The sequence below is a fragment of the Lacerta agilis genome, chromosome 5 (assembly GCF_009819535.1).
Source record: "Lacerta agilis isolate rLacAgi1 chromosome 5, rLacAgi1.pri, whole genome shotgun sequence".
Taxonomy (NCBI): domain Eukaryota; kingdom Metazoa; phylum Chordata; class Lepidosauria; order Squamata; family Lacertidae; genus Lacerta; species Lacerta agilis.
This window is the reverse complement of record NC_046316.1, coordinates 69,607,605-69,632,464: the sequence shown is the minus strand read 5'-3', so window position 1 is coordinate 69,632,464 and position 24,860 is coordinate 69,607,605. Positions and strand designations below refer to the sequence as shown.

Below are 24,860 nucleotides of genomic sequence, written 5' to 3'. Positions count from 1 at the left end.
GGAGGAGGCTGAAGTGGGTGGCTATTCTCTCCTCCCCTCGCCTTAAGGAACAAATGGGATATTCACGGCGAGGGAACTCCTCCAGGGGCAGCGCCGTCTCCTGCTGCAGCGAGCCGCTTTATAAAAGTGCATGCCCCCGAACCAATCCCCAACCACGCCGCCGTTGCCCAGGAGCTGACGCGGCGGCCCGGACTGCGAGGAGGATACCATGAAAGCAGCCGCCTCGTGCTCCGTGGCCCTGGGACTCCTGTTGCTCGCGGCCGCGCAGCCTGCCGGCAACCGAGGCGCAAAGACCCAGGTAAAGCCCGCGAGCCAACGAGCCTGTCGATGCAGCAGCGCGCGCGCGCGCGGGAGAGCGAGCGAGCAAAAAGCCCGCGACGGGCAGAGTATCTCCTGCCGCCTGTCCGCTTCCTCCTCTTGCTTGGTTGCTCCTCTTGGCGCCGGGGCACCGCCTTAGGAGCACGCGACGCGCGCGGTATCCAGCCCCACGTACGCGCCCACCCAGTAACTGCGCGCGTCTGACTGGCCTCGCGAAGCGTGCAGAGTTTTTCGGGCGGTTAAATTGCCACAGGTTTTATTGTTTGCCCGCTCTTTCCTGATGTTCGTTCTTGTTGAAATGTGCGCCGACGGAGAGGGTCTCTTGCCGAGTTGCTCTGCCCCGTGCAAGAGGTCTCGTTGCCTCGGCCTCTTGTGAACGCCCGGGGTTTGTTGGTCCTAGCGTTCCTAACTCTGATGCAAACCATTGGTTTGTATCAGGGTTAGGAACGCTAGGAAGATTTGGAGTGACCAAAAAGGAGTGCTTCTGAGCGTGTGCAGATTGCATTTCCAGACCCTCCTCCAAGTGTTACTATTTTCCAGGAACGCCCCTAATTTAGAGAAGCGTCCTTGTTTCTGATTTGATCCTGGAATGTCCCGCTTTTCCTTAGGTAAAGGTAAAGGGACCCCTGACCATCAGGTCCAGTCGTGTCCGACTCTGGGGTTGCGGCGCTCATCTCGCTCTATAGGCCGAGGGAGCCAGCGTTTGTCCGCAGACAGCTTCCGGGTCATGTGGCCAGCATGACAAAGCCGCTTCTGGCGAACCAGAGCAGCGCACGGAAACGCCGTTTACCTTCCCGCCGGAGCGATCCCTATTTATCTACTTGCACTTTGATGTGCTTTTGAACTGCTAGGTGGGCAGGAGCTGGGACCGAGCAACGGGAGCTCACCCCGTGGCAGGGATTCGAACCGCTGACCTTCTGATCTGCAAGCCCCAGGCTCTGTGGTTTAACCCACAGCGCCACCTGGGTCCTTAGGATGTCGCTATTTTCACTGGATAAATGTTGAAGGGTATGGAGTTACCCGCCCCCCAGCCCTCTGAAGGCAATCCTGTATAGGGAAGTTTTTTAAAAAAATGTTTAATGCTTTTATGTTTTTATATATGTTGGAAGCTGCCCAGAGTGGCTGGGGCAACCCAGTAAGATGTGTGGGGTATAAATAGGAAAATTATCATTATGGGACGTCCCTATTTTCAACTGAGAAATGTTGGAGGGTATGCATTTCCAAGTAACCCCCGACTGCCCCTCTTGTGCATATGTTAGGGGGAGTAAGGCTAATGAGAAACGCATGGCTTCTATGCAGTACTGAGATTCCTGCAATGCATGGGTTGGACTAGATGACCCTGAAAGTCCCTTCCAGCTCTACAGTTCCGTGATTCTAGGAACCACAGCACCTCTTATTTTAAGCACAGCCTTATTGGCTGTTGTCCTCTGAGATAATCATGCATTTACAGATATTCACAAACCAGACTGTTTCGAGAGGAGAAATTACAGTGGACTAGTAGGGTGCTGTCTCTGGTCTTGGAGATATGTGATATGCTGTGTACCAAAGCCATTTGGGGGAGGGGGGGGAGGAGGTCAGGGATATATAAGCCTTAGTTCTTCTTTCAAGTTTTCTAACCGAGCTGTGTTTCAAAGTTTTGTGCAAATAAGGAACTGGGAACTAGTAGCCAACTTCTGAAGAAGAGCCCCACTGTTCTGCTCCATAGAATTAGAGGTGATTTGCACCTAGATGGCATCCAGGTTTGCTACTTTGTTCACCGCAGTGTCACCCAGTAAATATGGTGATGTTTGAATGGGACTAAAAAAAAATGTCTGCAAAGACATGAGACACACAGTGGACAGATATTGCTATGAACAGCCACAGCTCTCCAGAGCATGCCAGCCACGTTTATAGATGCAATGCTCCGTTTTAAACATATACACACACTGATACTCACTCTAAAATATAGGGAGTAAGGAGTTTTACATATGCCATATATATATATATATATATATATATATAGTTCTAAGGAAAAGAAAAATATTATTTTTTTATATTGATATGACATCCTCTTACACACACACACACACAATTTAAAAGGGCATAGATTGTTTAATTAGCCAAAGGCCAACTCGTTAATTAAATAATGAGTTTACAGGGCTCTTCATCTGAGCTTTTCCCATCACAACTGTAAGGAAAACCTGTGCGTTTGTGAGGATTGCAGACAAATCTGTTTTACTGCACAATGTATTTGGCTGTCAATCTGTTCCTAATATACACACACACACACAGTAAAATAGACATGTGCAAGTGGGGCATTGGTATAGCTATGGTATAGTTAAAGCTATGGTTTTCCCAGTAGTAATGTACGGAAGTGAGAGCTGGACCATAAAGAAGGCTGATCGCCGAAGAATTGAATTATGGTGCTGGAGGAGACTCTTGAGAGTCCCATGGACTGCAAGAAGATCAAACCTATCCATTCTCAAAGAAATCCCTGAGTGCTCACTGGAAGGACAGATCCTGAAGTTGAGGCTCCAGTACTTTGGCCACCTCATGAGAAGAGAAGACTCCCTAGAAAAGACCCTGATGTTGGGAAAGATGGAGGGCACAAGGAGAAGGGGACAACAGAGGATGAGATGGTTGGACATTGTTCTCGAAGCTACTAACATGAGTTTGGCCAAACTGCGAGAGGCAGTGAAGGATAGGCGTGCCTGGCGTGCTCTGGTCCATGGGGTCACGAAGAGTCGGACACGACTGAACGACTGAACACAACAACAACAAAGTGGGGCATGCAACAAAATGTTGCAACTTGCAGCGTCTCCCTGTTAGGTTTGCTTTTGAAAATATTATTTGAGCATCTGCAAACCCTGGAGGTTCCCCCAATGATGCCGATATCTCCCTCTTGTTTCTGGTACCCAGTTTTAGCTACAATTCTGTTAGAGCCACCTGAGTTTGCTGTTAGAGTGAGTGATGCTATCTACAAACATGATGGTGCTGTCCTTTTCATACACCATTGTAAGGCAAAACACCATGGTTGAAGTGGTCTAACATGTGTCAGTGATTATGTGAAAGACTCCCATCTAGAATCTGTGGAACTCCCAAGTGTGGCTCTTATTACAATGCAACAACTTGAAGCCTTTTTTTCAGGAATGGGATGCTTTTGTGGACTGCATGCAATCCCTGCAGAATCCTTCAACATGGCCTGATCCTTTGCTGATCCCCCTTTCCTTCTGTATGGCAGATGGAAGTAATAGCAGGAGACAACTCAGGTCCATCTGTGTGCGGAATCCAAAGTGTTATGATAGTACAGGACTTTTCTTTTCTTTTTTTAACAGGGTGCTGCAGTTTGGGGAATAGATTTGTAAAAGTGACAAGTGGAACTTGCCACAAAGTGTTGCAGTATATCACAGTGATGTCCCTGTTTGGGTTCCCAGCCAGCCATGTCCTCTCCAAGGATACTTCATTCAATTTCCCCCACTCTCATTCCTCTCTGCATTTTCCCTTTTCCAACTGCACTCAACGTTATATTATATTCCTTAGTTGGCAGAGGAGGCAGGGGTTGTTCCTCTTAAAATATTATCGCATATCTGCAAAGCTTAGGGTTTCTACCTCCCAGAGCCTGCATTTTGGCTCCGATCCTGTTGGCACTCGCTATCTGAGTTTGCTGTCAGGGTGAGGCAGTGATTGTCCAGCCTATTATTATTCTAAATTGCTTTTCTGCAAGATAATGACAGGCAACAATTGAATTGTGCAGGCAACAATTGAACTGGTGATATAATACTGCTTCTGAAGGTCCATGAGTCTTTATATTCAAGCTGAATACCATGATGGCAGACGTTGCCCCAAGCAGAGATGCTAGAGTGGAATCCCCTGCATCACACCATATTTATTGGTCTTTGTTTCTGCTTTAAACAGTAGGCCGAGAATTCATGAACTATCCAGTGCAAAACACTTCTAGGGAGCATCAGAGCTAAATTTTATTTAAAAATTCCACCTCAGTAACAGTAGTTCAGTGACCTGTCTGAATCTTGCACAAGGATAGGGAAGCCATAGAAGCAGCCTCAGAACTACTGTCTGCCCTTCTAAGATTACAGTATTTATCAACAGTTTAGGGATACACCCTTTGACACACGAGACTCCAAATGCTTTTGCTTTAAATCCATCTGTACGGTAAATGTAAATACTGGATTGAGTAGGCGATTTAATTTTCAAGTGTCTGTCCTCTGCATCCTATTCCTCACATGAGCCCATTCCCTCGTGGCACGAAAAACACAAAAAGAGGCTCCAGCAAGTTATAGTCTGGTGTCAACCTAGTGATAATCTTGTGCTACAGGAATGAATCTAAACTTCTGTCTTTTTAAAGCCTGTAAGATCTGTACGATGGGACACGGGTGGCACTGTGGTCCAAACCACAGAGCCTAGGGCTTGCTGATCAGAAGGTCGGCGGTTTGAATCCCTGCGGCGGGGTGAGCTCCCGTTGTTCGGTCCCCTCCTGCCAACCTAGCAGTTCGAAAGCACGTCAAAGTGCAAGTAGATAAATAGGTACCGCTCCCGCCCAGCGGGAAGGTAAACGGCGTTTCCGTGCGCTGGTCTGGTTCGCCAGAAGTGGCTTAGTCATGCTGGCCACATGACCCGGAAGCTGTCTGTGGACAAACGCCGGCTCCCTTGGCCTATAGAGTGAGATGAGCGCACAACCCCAGAGTCGTCCACGACTGGACCTAACAGTCAGGGGTACCTTTACCTTTATCTGTAGGATAACCAGCCTTATAGAGTAAGCTGTCCTGCAGGCTTAGCTAAGTCACTCCCCTTCACCTTGGGAGGAAGGCAATCAAGCCTGTCATTGTACCTCCAGTCTACCTGATAAGCTCAACATGTGAGGACTGAGTTGGTAATTCCAAGCTAAGACCTAGGCATGGCCCTAGCATGCCTTTCTTGTGTTCCTGTACCAATAATTATAAAATTTGAACACACATTCACTGCATTCTGAGGTACACACGCACCCCAGACATGCAATGTGTGTTCAAACCAGTTCCACCACATTTAGAATATATACAGTATCTGCCTTCACTCTTAGAGCTTGTCCACACTTCCACTTGTCCCATGGCTAGTTATGCCTTAATTGTTTAGTCATTCTGAGTATGTAGCCTTGGTTTGTAAATTTCAAAAACTTAGGTGAACCACAAGGCTTCTGGTAAAAAAGAAAAGTAGGCCATGCAAGTATGAAGTCAGTCCATTGCTGAATCTAGGTTATTCATTCATTTGGCATTAGTCAACTTTTTCAGTCACTTTTGTGCCATCTCCTATTCCAAGTTAGTCTAGATGGAGATGAGTCAGTGGGTAAGTCTTGTCCAGTGACCTTGCCTTTGCTACTCCACCCAGCCATGTGGTCTGTTGGGTTTTTGCCTTTTGTTTACTCCTCTCATTTGCCTGCCTGATAATCTTACTAAGTCATTACCGTACCATCTCTTCATTCTAATAGAGAGGATAATGATCTTTTTTTCCGCGGTACTACTGCAGGGGCAGTTATCCATCATTCCACATTACCAAAACACATTGAGTGCTGCAATTATAAAATATTTCCCTTGCTCTCTCCTACCTAAGTCATGAATTCCCAATATATCAGTTTCTCATTATACAAGAATCAGATCTTATAACCTTCCATAAATCCAGTTTCATTATCATTCACTCTGGCTACTTTTAAGTAGTTCTCCACCATCTATCTCGCTTCTGTGTTAGACCTTTTCTGGTTGTCCCTAAAGGTAAAACTAAAGGGACCCCTGACCGTTAGGTCCAGTCGCGGACGACTCTGGGGTTGCGGCGCTCATCTCGCTATATATTGTCCATACACATTTAATTCGTGATTAAGATTATCAGTATGCTAATCTTCACAAAGCAGTTTAACCGTAGCTAATCTAAAATAGAAGTGGGAGCTTCCAGTCGCCTCTCCTTGAGGCCATACCAGAGGAGGAGAGGGGAAAACAGGGAGTGTGAGAGCCTTGAGTGAGACTAGGCTCATTCTTCTCCTATTAAACTATAGTCTAGCACTATGTCTGAACACAGCTAATGCATGTAAAGCATTTTTAATACTTTTTTTGGGGGGAACTACTGTATACACACATCAAATTACCACCAGAGACCAGAGACAACTGCAAAGTGCTACTAGACAACTGATAAACATATTGTAGTTCTGTTAACTACCAGTGGTGTGTGAAAGTGCAAGATAGAGATGGGTGTTAGTTAAATTTTGCTTGGAATTCAGCTATTTGGCATCTCCCTATGCAGAACATCATTCAGTTCCTCCACCACCCCCATGGCATAGACTTCACCTTTCAGTAATGAATTGCACTCTATAGATGCCAGTTATTTTAGGCAGCTGTATTGTGTTACATTTTAAATAGTTTAATTCTTTTACACGGATGCTCTAGGAATGGTGTCATCAGTACATATTAGATAACAGCCATTCTACTCCGCCTTTATAACACTGTCTCAGAAGTAAAGCTTTCCTTTGTTTTCCAGGTCTTTTAAATGTGGTGGAATTCTAAGCGGAGCATCGGGGTTTATTGGCAGTGAAGGATTTCCAGGAATCTACCCTCCAAACAGCAAATGTACTTGGAAAATCACAGTAAGAACTTTCGCTGTCACAAAACACATTGAAAAGAATAACACGCAGTCCTTCTCTTGTTATGAAGTATGCAGTATGCATTCAAATCTGCAGTTCCCACATGCAACATTGACACTTAATTTTAAGACCTTTGAACCTAGACACAATCCGGTTTCATCATTTAATGTAGTTAAGGACAATGATCAAGATATCTAATTTAACAGTTCCAGAAGGAGTCATTTGTCTCCTTCTGTTTAAGTTTTACAAGTGGTAAAGGAAGGCTAGAAAATCAATAAATTTCCCTAGAGGTGTAACAACTGGTGAACAGCAAAAGTTGGATTGTAGAAGTAGTCTGCACCAAACTATTCCTGTTACTTTGAATTGTGTGATAATTTCATGTGATAATAAATGGATAGCGAATAAGTTATTTATCAGCAAAGATAGAAACAGACTGCTTTCCCACACCCCTGAGTTTACTGTGTGCCTGCAGCTCTTTGCATTCCTGTTTTAATTTGCGTTCCCATTTAATTTGCTTGGTCCACATGATGTTGCCTTCAAACAACACCAAACTTGATGATTTTGTCCTATAAATTCAGGTTCACCCAATACAGGGATTGTAAGATAAATTCGAGGGGAATCAGGCTGTAAGCCACTCTACTCCACTCCTTGTATCCCATTTCTCTCTTGAAAGAACAGAGACAGGCAAACCCAATAGTTGCTGCAGAGCAGTAGGCAAGCAGCAATTTAGTAGTAAATAGGTTTTTGAAAATCTTACGAGACTGATTTACTCACAAAGTTGAATGAGAATATATTACATTACAGCCAAAAAGCTGGTTATTATTTATCTTTTTCTAATTTTAGAAGCTGGTCATTCAGCACATTGTATTGTAGTCATGACACAGCCTATGAGTTGTAGTGCTACTACAGCTGTTACTCTTACCGTCTCTCATAGAGTAATTTATAGAGCACAAAGCGTCACATACCAGTGGTTTTAACAGAATCCCCCTCCTCAGTGATTTAGGGTGAGTAATCTAAGAACACTCAGTACATACAATATATAGGAACATGACATAAAAATAGCATTCAAGACTGTCACAAGTCCTTTACGTAGATAATTTAATACATTCAATAGTTGAAGTCCATTAAAAGGTTGGTGACAAGAAGCCTGTTTTGAAAAATGTTCCCTATTAACTGGAGGTACTCGGTTCATTTTTCTTATAATGTTCTTTTATGGGAGGAACAAGGAATGAAGCATTTTCCAAGTGGGGAAAATAACCTTTTAAATACAAACAAATGGTAGGATTTTTAATTATGAAATACATATTAATGGATTCGTTGTTGATCTGTGACCATATCCCACAAAGCAAAGGATGATAGTTTCTCTGCAATTATATGGATACATGTATTTACTGGTATATTGTTATTATTATTATTACTATTATTACTATTATTACTATTACTACTACTACTACTATTATTATTTGAATTTACATACCGCCTTCTACCTGGGGGTCTCAAGGCGGTTCACAGAATAAAATCAAGATATAGAACCACAAAATACATAATAAAAATAAAACAACAACCCAATAGCCCCCCCCCCAAAAAAACACACATTTAAAAAGGGCATAGGATGTAAATCAGATCAAACAAACACCTGGTTAAAAGGAATGTTTTTGCCTGGCACCTAAATGTATAATGAAGGCGCCAGGTGAACTTCCCTGGGGAGAGCATTCCACAGATGGGGAGCCACTGCAGAGAAGGCCCTCCTCGTGTTGCCACCCTCTGGACCTCTCGAGGAGGCACACGAAGGAGGGCCTCAGAAGATAATCTTAGGGTCTGGGTAGGTTCATACAGAAAGAGGCGATCCTTGAGGTATTGCGGCCCTGAGCCATTTAAGGTGAGGCTGCTAGTCTTTTACTGTAATCTTTACACATATGAGGCACTTCGTGGCTACCAGGGTACTATCTTTCTCTATATGATGTTTCTAAATCCCCCACCCCTGTATTTAGGATTTCAGATTGACCTTATTGTGGTTGCAGAGGAGCACAACCTTTTTCTTTTTTTGCCTCCGATATTCCTGTGTAATAACATAATAAGAGCCCTTCTGGATCAGGCTAAATACTCATCTAATCCAGCAGCCGGTTCCCACAGTGGCTAGCCAGATGTCCGTGGGAAGATTGCAACAACGCTCTCTCCCAGTTGTGATTTCCAGCAACTGGCATTCAGAGGCATACTGTCTCTCATACTGTGGGTAGAGCATAGCCACTTTAGCTAATAGCCATTGACAGCCTTATCCTTATTGACTTTGTCTAATCTGCTTTTAAAACCATCCAAGTTATTTACTTCCATAAAATATATCAACATGGTGTACAACATGTAAGAATAAAATCGATTTCCAGGAACTAGCTTTAAAAGAACAAGCTGACTAGTTGATATACTGCATTATTGCATCAGTATCAATTTATGTGCTTCCAAGTAGATGCCTATCCCAGTGGGGCTTCAGGGTACAAAACTGGGCTGGGTAGCAGCTTGTTCAGCCACATAGCCAGATGAGAAAACTCCATTACATGTTTATCTTATGTTCAGAAAAGTGTTTTCTTGCTATGTGCCATTTTTGGTGGTGGGGACGGGACGGGGAATTATTTTTATTCTACTTGCTTTGAAACCTGGTGGTGACTGAGACTGACATGGAAACTGGGAGAGAATGGGTTTTGTTCTAGTCAAGCTCCCAGATCATAGGCCCCCATCTGCACTGTACATTTAAAGTAATATCATAGCACTTTAAACAACCAGATCCTGGGAACTGTGTTTTGTTAAGGGGGCTGAGAGGTGTTAGGAGACCCCTGTTCCACTCTGAGAGCTACCATTCCCAGAGTGGTTTAACAGTAACCCTTTTTACCTAGGTAACTCTGAGAATTGTAGTTCTCTGAGGGGAAAGGGGTCTTCCAACTACTCTCGGTAGCTTTAACAAACTATATTTCCCAGGATTCTTAGGGGGAAACCATGACTATTAAAGTGGCATGGGACTGCATAAAATGTATAATATAGATGGGGTTGTAGATGAGAACAGAAAAATATTTCCTTCCCCAATAAATTTTTTAACCTTAACTCCCTATGGCCTAACAGTTAATGTTGGGGCACCATGGCAGAGTTTCATACAGTGGTATCCAGCAGAGTTAGCACTGAACTAAATTTATTGTGGTGTCACAATAAGCAGCGTTAAACTTTAGCTCTGTTGCCAGAAAAACTCACAGGCCATTGAACTCCTTAACAAGGTGTAGGGAAAAGCAGCTACCAACAGTAATCTAGAGACAGAGCTGTGATTCTGTCATCTGTTCGCTTACAGTTGTGAATGCAGTTGGAGCTGCAGATTAGGAACTGGGAGTAGGAATCAGTTACTTCATAAATGGGAATGAGCAGCAAGAGACGCTTTGTTGCCTGTAAAAGAAGAGAGTTGATAAAATGCGTAACAAGATATTAAGCTGACTGGCATTTCTTCGCCTGTACTCCAGACATCACAGCATGGGCAGATTAGAAGCAAATTAGTCATTACTGTCAAGAACACAGACAGAACATGAAAGTCATTAAATTAACCCATTGAACTGAGACATTATCCTCATTATGACTCAGATGGGAGCAGAATCAGACCCTGACTAGCTGGATTCAACGGCCGAAAAAATCTTAGTTGATGATTGGGTGAAGTTCTCACCATAGCTGTCAACTTTCACTTTTTTGTCGGGAAATTCCCTTATTCCAGCGCCATTTCCCATTGCAAAAAAGGGAAAGTTGACAGCTGTGTTGCTCACACTGACAGAATTTTTTTCTTTTCCTGCTAGACAGCACTAGAAATAAATGTTTTTGTGTGAAATTTATTACCACAAAACTGCATTGCCATACCACTCACAAAAACAAATCCTTGTGCATATTCAGTAACAGTGTTTTTGGAACCAAGCCAGTATCTGCACTTGCAAGTTGCCCATTCAAAAAAAAAGTTACAGCATCTGGCTTTCTGCAAAACATTTCAGGCTTGGGAAGTGTTTATATACACTCATACATAAATGTTTCTTTAAAAGTCAAGCAGTGTGGGGGTAGAGAATGGGGCTGCATGTTGGAAATAGGGAGCTTTCACTTTTACCCGATATCTCTTTTATGGTTTTATTAAGTCATATCCATGACCTTTGATTTCCCTCCATTCCGTGGGATTCACTGGAAGCAAAGTTTGAGATAGCTCAAAAGGTTTTCTCAAGTTGGTTGTGTGTGCTTTGACTGAGCTGCAAAAGTGGATTAGGGTCCACCTCTACACATCCAATTTATTCATGCGAACCTCCACTGCCACCCCCCCACCAATCACTGCAATACTATCACAATTCTTAGGTTAACACACCTTCTCTTTAGAAGCCTCATAGTAGCATACATTTGGTTTCAAGTTGGCTTCACTCAAACAGGTTTCTGTTTTCCTTATCGTGAGCCTAAGAGATCTAAAAATAAAAAGTTCTTTTTAAAAACCAGCAGGTTAGATTTTGAATTCACTCTCCACATGTGTACTCGCTGAATGTGTGCGCTCTTCCCGTCTTGGGGCTGTCTTACTTTCTTACCTCTCCCTCCACCCAGAAGCCCATCTATCACTCATTGAAGGTAGTTTCGGTTCAGCACCGGGTGAGCAAAAGCACACGGTCAAGGACAATGCCTGCACCATAATTCCAGCTGGTGCAGCAGGGCCTGTACTGGCAGTGCACTACCAGGGAGCAGAATAACGGGAGAGGAACTATGTATGACAACAAGAAGAAATCTGGGAAGCTTTGGTTGGGAAAAATAGCCTTCTTTTCCCTGGAAAGGAAGGAATTGGTTCACTTGTTCCCTAGAGAAAGGGTGGGAGAGAGTGAAAAGAAACTGCAGCTGTTTTGTATTTCTTTTCTTCTGTGGCTGGCAAGAAAGGTGGCAAAAAAACCTACATTTGTTAAATAATCAAATGGGATCAGTTGCGTATGTGGGGTTGTGGGGAGGACATCTATCTAGTCAACATTACCCAAAAGAATTGGTCTGGCTACCTAGCTACAATTGTCCCATGACTCAAACCGTAGCTGTCTGACTGTGGTGAAGCCAAGGGTCAGGGTTACAACAGATGCCTCATCCAGTCTGGGTGGTCCTACTCTCACCATCTCACATGGCTGCTGAATACAGGAGCCACTTCAGCTCCGGGTAGTTCTTTATAAATGCATGCAATCTAAAGGATTGCATCAGTTCTACAGATGTCTTTTGAGACTTTTTGGCGGTGGGGAGGGGGCTTCCTGCTGCATCCACTTATCAGCATATCATCATTTTAGATTTATGCATGCCAAAAAAAATTAGACTCAACATTTAGTAGTATTGTGACAATTTGCGCACTATGATTTTTAGGTTCTGTGATAGCAGCTTTCAGAGTTCTAAGACAACATTTATGGTTTCCTTAGGAAACGCTTTATTACTATTTCTATGGCAGCTGTGAAGTTTAATAACTCATTTGGTTCCTTAATTTCGGTCATGCAGTTTCACAGATGAGCCTTTTGCTTTTACTACAGCTCTATTTGAAAATACCTAGGAAACACAAATCACCCCCAGTTAGCAGATCAACACAGTCGTTCATGCTGTGGACATAGGTAGTCCGGATAAGAGGTGATAGTTGGGCATGATTTATTCTGTTGAAGGAAGCACAAACGTATTAGCAATTGCTTTATCTTGTGGGTCCCCATGGCTGCTGTGATTCCCCCCCCCCCTAAGCAGGGATCATTCACAAGCAATTATGCATCTTTACATTCAGTAAATACTGAACCATGGAGCACCTAACCTGAGTGGAATCTCCATGTATTTAATAGAGAAGCATGGGAGCTTGCATATCTCTTTCATACCTACAGAGCCATGCAAAGACACAAGCTTTATGCAGAAAAGTGGTGGAATCTTTCAACCCACACAATCAGTCTTTCAAGGGCAATGGAGGAATGCAAGCACTAATGCTGATGAAAGTGGTCACAACAGAAGGTGTATTGGCAATGCTCTGTAGACTTAGAAGAAAGGGAAGAGGAGAGGAGCAGAATGTATTATTGTGTAAACAGAAGGGGAAACATTTGGGGGATACTATATGAGAAGAAAAGGGGTTTGAGAAGGACTTCATATTATCCTTGTAAGATATAAATATTATAGAGAGTAAAAGTTACACCATAAGGTCAACGCGTAAACCGCAGGCTGTTAATTTTTAGCTTCTTTTCTTTCTACAGGTTCCTGAAGGGAAAGTCGTGGTTCTTTCCTTTAGATTCATGGACTTGGAAAGTGATAACTTATGCCGATACGACTTTGTGATGTGTACAATGGCCATGCAAACGGGCAGCGTCTTGGCAGGTTCTGTGGCACGTTGAAACCTGGTGCTCTTGTGGCCAACAGCAATAAGATGCTGGTGCAAATGATTTCAGATGCCAACACAGCTGGAAATGGCTTTGTTGCAAAGTTTTCTGCAGCAGAACCACACGAAAGAGGTATTCTGCAAGTTCTTGAAGCTTAAGGTGATAGATACACTGAGCTCTGTACTTTCATGGAAGAATCTTCAGGTTGTTTTTTTTTTAAGTATTTTATTATTTTCTTACATTATGAAGGGATCTTTGTAAAGCCAAAGGGATTCATCTATAATTGGAAGCCATTTGCTAGCCATCTAAAAAGGTGAAATACATAAGCAAATGCATTTGCTCTATAAAATTTGAAGTTATATGGAAAGGAGTGCATTGTGTATTATTTTCATCAAAATTTTAACATTTTTCAGGCTGGGATTATGATGTGCTTTATACGAGAGGTGGGGAAACACTACATGAAACTCTGGTTTTTGGCCTAGCATTATGTTGTGTATTTTTAGGAGACCAGTACTGTGGTGGACGACTAGACAAGCCTGGGTCATTTAAAACTCCTAACTGGCCTGATCGAGATTACCCAGCTGGAGTTTCTTGCTCATGGCACATTGTAGCTCCAAAGAATCAGGTGAGCTATGTTCACATATGGCCTCTGCTTTCATCTTTCCTATCTGCAAAAGCCCTCTGATTCCCATCTTTCCTTCTAGCTCTGTTCCATCTGAAGAATTTCTAGCATTCACCCCCTCCAGATGCTTCCTGTCAGCGACTTTCAACCCCATTTTAGCTCATAGTCACAACCAAACCTACAGCAGCTATGAAGTAGGCAGGGGTCAGCAAACTTTTTCAGCAGGGGGCTGGTCCACTGTCCCTCAGACCTTGTGGGGGGGCATTTTTTTTGGGGGGGGGGAATGAACGAATTCCTATGCCTCACAAATAACCCAGAGATGCATTTTAAATAAAAGCACACATTCTACTCATGTAAAAATACCAGGCAGGCCCCACAAATAACCCAGAGATGCATTTTAAATAAAAGGACACATTCTACTCATGTAAAAACACTGATTCCTGGACCTTCCGCGGGCCAGATTTAGAAGGCGATTGGGCTGGATCCAGCCCCCGGGCCTTAGTTTGCTTACCAATGAAGTAGTAGAGCAATCAGAAGAAAGTGGCTACTTACATTCTGATTTAGGCTGAGAAAATGGCTACTATGAAGAAAACCCTGCTCATCAATTAGCAGATCTGAACAGCTGGGCATTATATTGGTTGCTGAGTTGCCAGGTGGTAGGAGAAATAATGGTATTAGCAGCAGCACATTGCATTTCATGGGACATGTTCTGAGCATTTATCTTCTCCTGTTACGTTGCGCTGCAAGTCCCACTGCATAGGAACATGTTCAAATTCTGATAATACATTTAGCCTTTTAATCCTGATGATAATTTTTTTTGTGCAGCTGTGTGGCCCTTGTAAATAAGACCTGCTTTCATGAAACATGTAACTGAGACACGCATACAAATACAGCTAGGGTAAAACTAGGTTTTGTTATCAGATTTCTATGTCTTATGAAAACTGTTCTCTTTTTAGGTAAGTTATAAATTCTGCCTATGCACCTGACAAGAGAAATCATATTCTCACTGTTCATTTGCCCCTGTTTTACTTGTTTCTTTTATTGTTCTAGTGTACCTTCGTCTAGTTTTTGTGAACATTTATTTCCGTTGGCTTGCTCTAGTTCAGCCTTTTAAAAGATATTTTGTAGGAAGGAAGGATTGCTGGGTTAAAAGACAGCAAGAAATACAATATATTTTCTCATTAAATGCAGTGTATATGAACAATTTCTGAGCACCAAAGTGAATAACAAATGCTTTATTTTCAGTTTAAGAACATTATGGATTTTTTTGTTCAAAATGATTTACTCAATATTTCCTCTGCATGCCTACTTAGAACCAAGTAGGGGCACTTGCTACACTCCACGGTGTCTAAATATTGCCACACTCATTCAATTCCCTTTGCTTTTCGCACTTTCAGGTTTTAATTCCCTAATCTATTTGCTCATTCTAGCGCTTTCTTAATCTTAAGGATGCTACCATTTCATTTCTTAGGACTGAAACCACTTTGCCTTGTTTCATATCCATTTTCAGTCACCCCATATTAGTTCTAGCTACGTGCCTTTTCACACTATGGCAGGCTACTCAATCTTTGCTTTCTCTCTTTTTTGTTGTTGTTGCCTAGGTTTCTGCTCCATAAACTATATTATGGCAGGAGGCACTTAGTGATTGAATACCTTTATCTTCAAGCATATTTGGTAGGTTGGCTGCTTTTCATATCTACTTTCTGAACCCTTGTCCATGCCACTTTGAGTTCCCTTTTAATCCACTTCTCATGACCATAATCCTCCAAATGAAATCGCTGGCCAAGATAAATATCCTTCTGATCCTTAATTTTCTCCCACCCCCTGCATTGATCAGGATAATATTTTCTTGAACTTGGGGCTGTAGATCAGCTTAGTCTTTTCCTGTATTCATCTTTAATCCACATTCCTTGCTTACTACATATGGCTCATTTAACAATTTATGGATAGCCAGCGATTTAATTGAAATGATAAATTACAAAGCATTTGTGATTGCTCTCATTTATTGCCAAACGTGCCTGAAAATCTTTTCAAGCTCTTACTGAATTATACCCTCCCATTAGTGTACTCTTCACCTCTTGGGTTCTTATTCTCGAGAAACTGTATTTGTACCGTAAGTGCTTAAAAATCTAACCACGTACTTATTCTCAGTATATTCCAGTAATGCTTCTTGTGAAGGTCAATATCTACCAATGAATCAATGCCTCTTGTTAGCTCACGATCAAACTCTTGCTGCATTTTCATTTCACCTGGATAGCATCAAATATTAAATCAGAAGAAAATGATCTCCCGGCCTGCTTTTATTTATAGAACTGTTATTGTTCAGTTAGGGTTCTGACTTTCCATTACAGCCATTATAGACAAAGGGGAAGGAAAGCATCTTGTTATTAATGCCATAAGCGTAAGCTTATAGCTATGCCTCTCAGCACTTGTGCCCTGTACTTGATGGGCTGTGGCCTTAGTACAAGGGGTAGCCACACTCCTGTTCACTCTTTTACAACAAAAATAGTAATTGGGACATTGTAGATCAGAACTGGAGAAGATGCATACACAGGATGGAAAGACCAATGGAGAAAGTAAGACTCTGGAAATGCTATGGCATTGTTGTCAGCAGAAAGAGCGGCACTTGGTAGCATTCACCAACTTTTTTTTAAAGACAAGACTAGTTTACTCATCCTTTGGGGGGGTGCATTTTCTAAAGAATTTGAAAGAAAACTTTACAAGTACAAAAAAATAGGATCACTGGAGATGTGGATGTCGTGTCACTGGCACACTAGTAACTACCAAACTAGCACTGCAACTTTACGAAGAACCTCAGTTTTTCCATAACAGCAATACCTCTTTTAGCGGTAAGAGAAGTGTTAACTTGATGGTCCCACACAAGAACTGAGCAACTAGTGCACAATAAATCAACATCGGGGGTGGGCACTTTCATTCCTCAAACAGTTCCCTTTCAGCAAGGCTTTAATCTGAAGGGCAAACTATGCTTTTGCTTGGGGCAGCTGGCAAAATATACTTTTTTTAGCATGCATATGCCTGTTTCTATTTTCTTTCTATTTCTTAATTAAGCATTGCTTCAGAATGTCAAGGTGTCTTGATGCAACATGAGATAGTCATGATAAAGCAAGGAATTAATTAAAAGAAAAGCCTATATATACATAAAATGTTTGGATTGAAATTACATGGAACTAAATAATTTTTAAAAAAAATGCAGGAAAAATACCAATAGAGGTTCACGTTATTGTTTGGGACAATACTGTAGTAGGCTGTTCTGTCACCCAACATATTATGCTCTCTGAGAAACATGTTATCATCTTTGTTCTTACTGTCAATATAGACACACCCGTTGCAGCTATTCATTCACCCAGTTATCATCTTTGTTAACCTGCTTTTCTACTAATAGGTCAATAAAGTTTTTTTTGCAAACCAGCAATTAAGAATTGTTTCTACTAAGCATAGCACAGATTAAGCATGGTTTGTTCAGGTTCAGGAAACCCAGCAAGCTAGTTGATTTTAAATGGAAGCAAATTTTTCTGAACTCCTTGCAGTTGTGCTTGAGGAAGAAGGAAGACAGGAAGACCCCGAGGCACCCTATTGTTTAGCATTATGTCCAGACCAGGCTATTATACAGTATTAGCATTTGTCTTCCAGGCAATGTGTTCAAGTAAAATCCCATGAGCTGTTGTTTAAGAGGGGTTAGAATTCCATACACAGTATTCTCCCTAAATAAGCAGCAGGGTTGAGTTATTTTATATATACAGCCTTGGAAATAATTCTAAAACCCATCTAATAACCGTGAAGCATTCCACTGGCCATGCCAATTAGCTTGCCGGACATGACTTTCATTTTGTTTTCCTTTGTACATATAATTCACTTAAATATTGCCTTCAAGGATTTGTGTTTTAATTTTTGCAACAGCATTTGAGCAGCAATATCATAGCAGCTTTCTGTTAATATTGTTGTTTCCTTTTTTTTTTTTTTTTTAGCAACCAAAATTCGTCTTTATTACAAATACTTATCCGGAGTTTGATCTTATGTGGTGTTCAACCCACTAGTCTGAATTCTCTGTAGCACATCCTTATTCATTCACAAATAGCAACTGTTACGATGCATGCCAGGCCTTGTTCAGGTCCCAGGCTGTGCTTACAAGAAAACAGCATTCTGATGTTGCTTTGTCAACAGCCTGCTGTGGACTGAGCCTTATATAGGAACAGGAAATCTCTCTCTGTGGTAAGATCTGCCTTTATTGAAATATGCTGCATTCAGTTAGAGGCAGAGGCTGGGACCTTGCAGGGAGCTGCATCGGCACATACACACCCCAGGAAAAAAACCACTTTACCACAACAGCCACAACAGAAATTACTGCATTTTATGCAGCCCAAGTATTTGAAGAGCCTGGAGTGAGGGCAAGGCAAGGAGGACTGGCAAAAAATCTGCACTCCTTTTGTGCCATGGTGCATTGGTGCAAGAAGCTGGGAAACTTCTCCTGTGTCTGATCTCGCTGCAACAATGGCATCTCATTGCCACACACATATGTCATGCACTCTAGTCTTCAGCGATCTCCCTTCATACAGCTTTGCCATTTCTCCTACCACTCAGCTCCCAGCTCTTGTCTAAACTCATGACCATATGTAACTGGAGACATATTCTAGGCTGATTTTTTTGCACCCCACCCGCCTAGAGGGCAGTTTCACCAATCCCCATGTCTGCCTCTGGTTAAAGGGGCTCAGCCCACTCCAGCAGTCATTTACTGTGGTTGGACTGGGCCTTCTGTGATGGAGCCCCTTGCCTTAGAAGACCAATGTGACATCCTTAGGTTGGTGGGGCAACAGTTCCACGGCCTCATCTTGCAGACTTGTTTCTGGGTCCAGCCCTGCATGCAATTTGCATTCTGACTCAAAGCCCTTGATCTCCTAACTGGAGATGGGGAATCTGATCCCAGGGTCACAGCAGCTTTAATGTACTGCACAGAATGTGGCGCTGTGGGTTAAACCACAGAGTCTAGGGCTTGCCGATCAGAAGGTCGGCGGTTCGAATCCCTGCAACGGGGTGAGCTCCTGTTGTTTGGTCCCAGCTCCTGCCCACCTAGCAGTTCGAAAGCACATCAAAGTGCAAGTAGATAAATAGGTACCGCTCCAGCGGGAAGGTAAACGGCGTTTCCGTGCGCTGCTCTGGTTCGCCAGAAAGCAGCTTTGTCATGCTGGCCACATGACCCGGAAGCTGTCTGCGGACAAACGCCGGCTCCCTTGGCCTATAGAGCGAGATGAGCGCCGCAACCCCAGATCACACGACTGGACCTAATGGTCAGGGGTCCCTTTACCTTTACCTTTACAGAATGTTTTAGGATCATCTTTTTAAGAGTCTTTGAGATGCTGATTAAATCCAAGGTGCTAAACTGGATGGCCTCTGAGGATCTTTGTGGTTTTATGGTTCATTGTGAAAAGAAATGGCCACTAAGTAGATTCTTAATTTCCCTCCTTGCAGCTAATAGAGTTAAAGTTTGAAAAATTTGATGTGGAGAGAGATAACTACTGCAGATATGACTATGTGGCTGTGTTTAATGGAGGCGAGATTAATGATGCTAGGAGAATTGGGAAATACTGCGGAGACAGTCCACCAGCGTAAGTAATGGTATTTGTTTCATTTAAACTGCTGTTTCTATGAAAAGATGAAAACTGGATAGGCATGGTTGTTGTTTCAGTACAATCCCATCCATGCTCTCCTTTCATCCTTCCATCTATCATCACTTAGATTTTTATAACTGATTTTCCTTGCCTTAAAATTTACTGTAGCTGCAAATTGGAACAACAAACTGCAGCTTTATTACAGTGTTAAATAGCTTTGCTGGCTATGTTAACAACCAGTTTTACTGCCCTATGTTCCTCCGGGTGGAAGGGTGGGGTAAAATTTAATAAAATATAGTATAGTATTGTTTTTTTAAAGGAATCTTGAGTATGCAAGTTAGATAACATACGAATATTTTCTTTTATTGTGCGTTGTCATATTGATGTATGTAATTGCAATAAAGCACAAGGGTTTTGCTAGCATTTTTCTTGCTGTTTTATACTTGTGCGTTTTAGTGAAGTTTAATAAAAGAAATTTTTTTTTTAATCAATTAGTGGGAAGAGTAGAAAGTCCTAATGAAGATAATCTCAGTATCATGGGGAAAATAATTGTACATACAGATCAAAGCAGCATATAAAAGTCCAAATGGGAAGGTGGATCCTTAGTATGTATTGTGATGAGATGTATTGGGTGGGTGGCATGCACATACTTGCACCTTGATGCTCATGTGCCTCCAACCTCCACTGAGATGCGTCATTTTCTGTGTATACCTGTCATCTTACTAGCATACACTGCATCTATTGTGAACAACTTTTTTGAAGGGCTTCCTTTCTTCCTTGCACCGCAGAGCTCAAATTGAGGTGGCAACAAAGTTCCCCCCAAAGATTTTCCATTTATGTGGACTCTAGTTAGGAATGGGCTCAGGTTTCCAAACGCATGCATTTATTTTCCAAACTCGCCATTATGAGTTTTGTCTTAATCACTGATGCAAATTTATATAGAATTGACCTGATGAAGTTCTACCAAGGGAGTATTTCTGAATTAAATCTTAAATCTATAGGAGCTACTCCTGTTCCTTAAACTCAGCATGTGCACAAAACATTCCCAATGTTGTAGACTCAAGACAAATCATATACAAGTCAGCAAGTGGACTAGTGGATGTACTTTGTTTAACATTTCATTTTAGATCTGCTTGTTTTTTGCTTAACATATTTGAATGTTACTATTTTCCTGAGAGCTTAAGTAAATATTTACCTGGGAAAAGGTTCCTTAAGGACTTGTGCTGCTTACTTCACTCTGAAAACATATCCAGCTACATATTTGGTATCAGGAATCTTAAGGCTCCATGTGGAGGGAAAACCAGATTAACAAAGGAAGACTCAGTTTTCCACTCAATTTTAGTAAGGATATTTACACATATAGTCTGTTTATGTAGCATGTAGTGCTACAGTTGGGACACGGGTGGCGCTGTGGTCTAAACCACAGAGCCTACAGCTTGCCAATCAGAAGGTCGGCGGTTCGATCCCCGCGACGGGGTGAGCTCCCGTTGTTCGGTCCCTGCTGCCTGCCAACCTAGCAGTTCGAAAGCACGTCAAACTGCAAGTAGATAAATAGGTACCACTCTGGTGGGAAGGTAAACGGCGTTTCTGTGTGCTGCTCTGGTTTGCCAGAAGCGGCTTAGTCATGCTGGCCACATGACCTGGAAGCTGTACGTCAGCTCCCTCAGCCATAATGCGAGATGAGCACCGCAACCCCAGAGTCATCCACGACTGGACCTAACGGTCAGGGGTGCCTTTACCTTTAGTGCTAGTCATGCTGCCACATGACCCGGAAGCTGTACACCAACTCCCTCGGCCAGTAAAGCGAGATGAGCATGCAACCTCAGAGTCCGCGACTGGACCTAACGGTGAGGGGTCCCTTTACCTTTTTAGTGCTACAGAATCTGCTGGCTGAATATAGTTCAACAAGCAATAATATGGCAACTACAAAAGACCCTCCTAACATGAAGGCTGCATTGTTCTCTTTCAGGCCTATTGTATCTGAGAGAAATGAGTTACTTATTCAGTTCTTGTCTGATTTAAGTTTAACTGCCGACGGCTTTATTGGTCACTACAAATTCAGGCCCAAAAAAATACTACAACCATCACCTACTACCACAAGCCTCCCTGCCACCACAAGTAAGTCTGAACTCATTGTTTAATCTTTATTGAAGGTGTTGGTAGGAACAGGCAGGGAAGCTTCAGGATCAGCCTTAATCCTTTTTTAATTAAAAAAAAAATCATTTATTGTAAAGAAGAGGCTGGGGAAAGGGTTGCTTGGATTAGGAGGACCTTCTAACCCGAATGCTCATGTGTAGTGATGTCACATTAGTCTGGAATATTATGATCTTAATGAGTCCTGCAGTCTTACTTGCAGTGTTGGGTGTAGATCATAAACAAAATGAACATAAAGAAGGCTGATGGTTGGTTGGTTGGTTAGTTAGAAGATCTGGGAGCTTAGCATGACTGATAAAAATGTAATAGATTAGGGACCTCTTTTCCCCCTTGACTGCAGTTTGTTTCAGAGTTAGATATCCAGAGTATCATCTGTGCACCATGAATGTGAGGTTTGATCATTGACACACATTGTACAACTCTGTTAGAGCTAGAGCTGCAGCAAACTGCAAGAGTACATGGCGCAGTACAGAATATGGTTTCTTTGAAGTACGGTGTGTCTGGATTATTTGGGGTTTTTGCTTTGGGAATGTCAGTTCTCTCTGTATTTAATAGAGTAAACACACAGGAAAAATGAAAGTCCCTTTTAAATGACTTCTGAAACACTTGAACTGACTTCACTAACTCTGCTTTCTCAACCTCTTTGGAGAAGCGGTGAAGCCTACAGTTGCACTGTGCCAGCAAAAATGCAGAAGGAGTGGAACTCTTGAGAGCAGTTACTGTTCAAGCAACTTCGGTAAGAGCAACAAGTATTTTTTCCCTTTCAACCGGTGTGACTTGGGCATGTATGCTTAGTTTCATGGGAGGGTCAGAGCCACTTATTTGTAAACTACCATTAGTGCACAAGGAAATTCTTTCAGATCATAGTACTTGCATCTCTTATACTGTGTCTATGACTCAGTTATATTCCTTCAGATGTTTTACAGAGAAGACAGTGTGGATGTGTGTCAGGAAAAAAACCTATTCCAGTCTAAACAAAACTGAACAAACAGAAAGCAAACTGTTGCTCTGTGAAAGTGTTGATTCAGTGATGATGCTGGCATGTTGTCTTCTTGGAACAGCCTGTATTCCTTATTCAGTGACAATTTTGTTGTATGTACTGCTGTAATTCTGGTTTCATAATACTTCTTGGAAATCCTTCTCTACAATGCAAAAGTTGTTCATTATGGTAAAGGCCTGTGTATGTTCTCCTTACCTATTTAGATATAAAACTGTGATGATTGATAATATTTGATTAGAATTGTTAGTTGCTTTAACTTGTGCAGGGCAACCCAAAGCAAGTCACAACCAAACATTTATATGTGGTTGTCTCAATGCAACCGGCCAACACACTACTAGCATAATACTTAGGGGCCAACCCCAAACTCTTCTAACTCTGTAGCCCGCAGGGCCTTGCTGCACATTGTGGCTGTGGCAGAAGTTGGTAGGAACATGCAGATCACTATGCCACCCTGGACCCACCACCAAACTGCCCCTAGCCTAAGTGGGGGTTGGAAGACAGAAAGGTGAGTGTAAGATATTGACTCCACTTCATGTTAATGTTACAGCATCTCCAAATTACAGTCCTTTTAAGATTCTGTGGCCACCGAGGTGGCCTTGTTAATTTGGTGGTCAGTCAGTGTTCCAAACAAACAACTCACAATAAAAAGGACACTTACCAGTACATAGCCATAGCCAGAGGACATTGTTTGAGACTTTTATCTTCTGTGCATGTAAAGGTGATGTGGTCATGTAACTGTTTCATTGTGTTCCAATCACATTCCAGTATATTAATCCAATGTATTTCTTTTATCTAGTAATAACTGGATCCATTATCACAACCAACATTAAAGGTGGAAGCTTGCATGCAACAGTATCAATTATTAACGTCTACAAAGAGGGAAATTTAGCAATCCAACAAGCAGGCAAAATATGAGTGCCAAGATCGTTGTTGTTTGTAAACAGTGTCCTCTTATCAGAAGAGGTAAGTCTTTAACAGAATTCTGCTTTTTGCAAATAACACTAATTTCCTAATTACTTTTTCATTTTCAGTAACTTTCTCAGGACACTTAATTCAGAATCAGATCGATCCTTTATAGAACAAAATGTCAAAGCAAACTATCCAATTATTACATACTGGTGGGTTTTTTTTTTTAACATACTGATGAATGTTTGAGAAAATTCAGAGACCATAGCTATTTGATTATAGAATTGCTTCTCTGAAACTCTTCAGTTATTTAAAATTAGTTAAATAGTGCAAATGAGTTGAATGAGAAGAGGGGATTGCTTGCTGAATCTACTGTTATAAAGGTCATACCTCTGTAGACCAAGACAAATCTAGGATAATGGTAGATAGACATACACACACCTTTAAAACTGTAATACTTATCTTGAGGGTGAAAAATTGGATTCAATTTACCAGCTCACCATCTACTTGCATTATACCACTATTTGACTCTCCTGTAGGCAAATAGAGATGGCTTACTGTTTTACTCATGTTGACAGTAATTCATCTATATCAATCAAACGCAATGTAGATTATAAAAGCTATGGAAGGCCATTTACAACACAGATATACAGGTTTACTTAATGATTACACTGTAAGAATTGCATCAAATAATATAGCTGCATTTTCCAAATTGTAGAACCAGAAATTCTGTTCCACTATTTTTTTAAAACTCTTCCCCTCTCAACAGGTCTAAATTACGTCATTATGGGACAGGTAGAAGAAGATGGCAGAGGTAAAATCTTGCCCAGCAGCTTTACAATGAGTTTCAAGACAAAGAACCAAAAGATCCTGAATATCTTGAAAAACAAACAGTGTTGAATGTGAATTTTTGCAGCCGAGTCCTGTCATCTATCCTCCAGAATCTCTCTCCATGCAAATAAAATGGGAGATTTTCCAGGAACGTAGTGTACTTTCCGGAATTTTTCAACCTTGTTTTCCTCATAGACTGATGTTGCAAAAATCAAAAGAAAAATACCATGATTGCCAATTTTATTTCAAAACGTTCAGCAACATCAGCCAGCCTGTACCATACCAAATTTTCACTACCGCGAATTTCTTAATTTATACTTTTCTCAGAAGGATTTTTTTTAAAAAAATGACTGATGTGATGAAGTGCAATATTTATAGTAATTCATTTTAACTTAGTTTTCCTGTTTCCTTGCAGTATAAGCTACACTTAATAAACACTTCTAAAAACTCA

At 41.8% G+C, this 24,860-nt stretch overlaps 1 protein-coding gene across 1 annotated transcript; it reads left to right on the top strand.

Moving 5' to 3' along the window:
* The first annotated feature begins 29 nt into the window (after nucleotides 1-29).
* PCOLCE2 (procollagen C-endopeptidase enhancer 2) lies at nucleotides 30-24,860 on the top strand. The gene is given in 12 exon segments (XM_033150383.1): nucleotides 30-279; nucleotides 281-298; nucleotides 6,814-6,919; nucleotides 13,150-13,225; nucleotides 13,228-13,404; nucleotides 13,776-13,897; nucleotides 19,379-19,515; nucleotides 21,488-21,636; nucleotides 22,325-22,408; nucleotides 23,469-23,576; nucleotides 23,579-23,635; nucleotides 24,348-24,860. Coding segments are annotated over 12 exon segments (1,236 nt in total). The 5' UTR covers nucleotides 30-208; the 3' UTR covers nucleotides 24,479-24,860.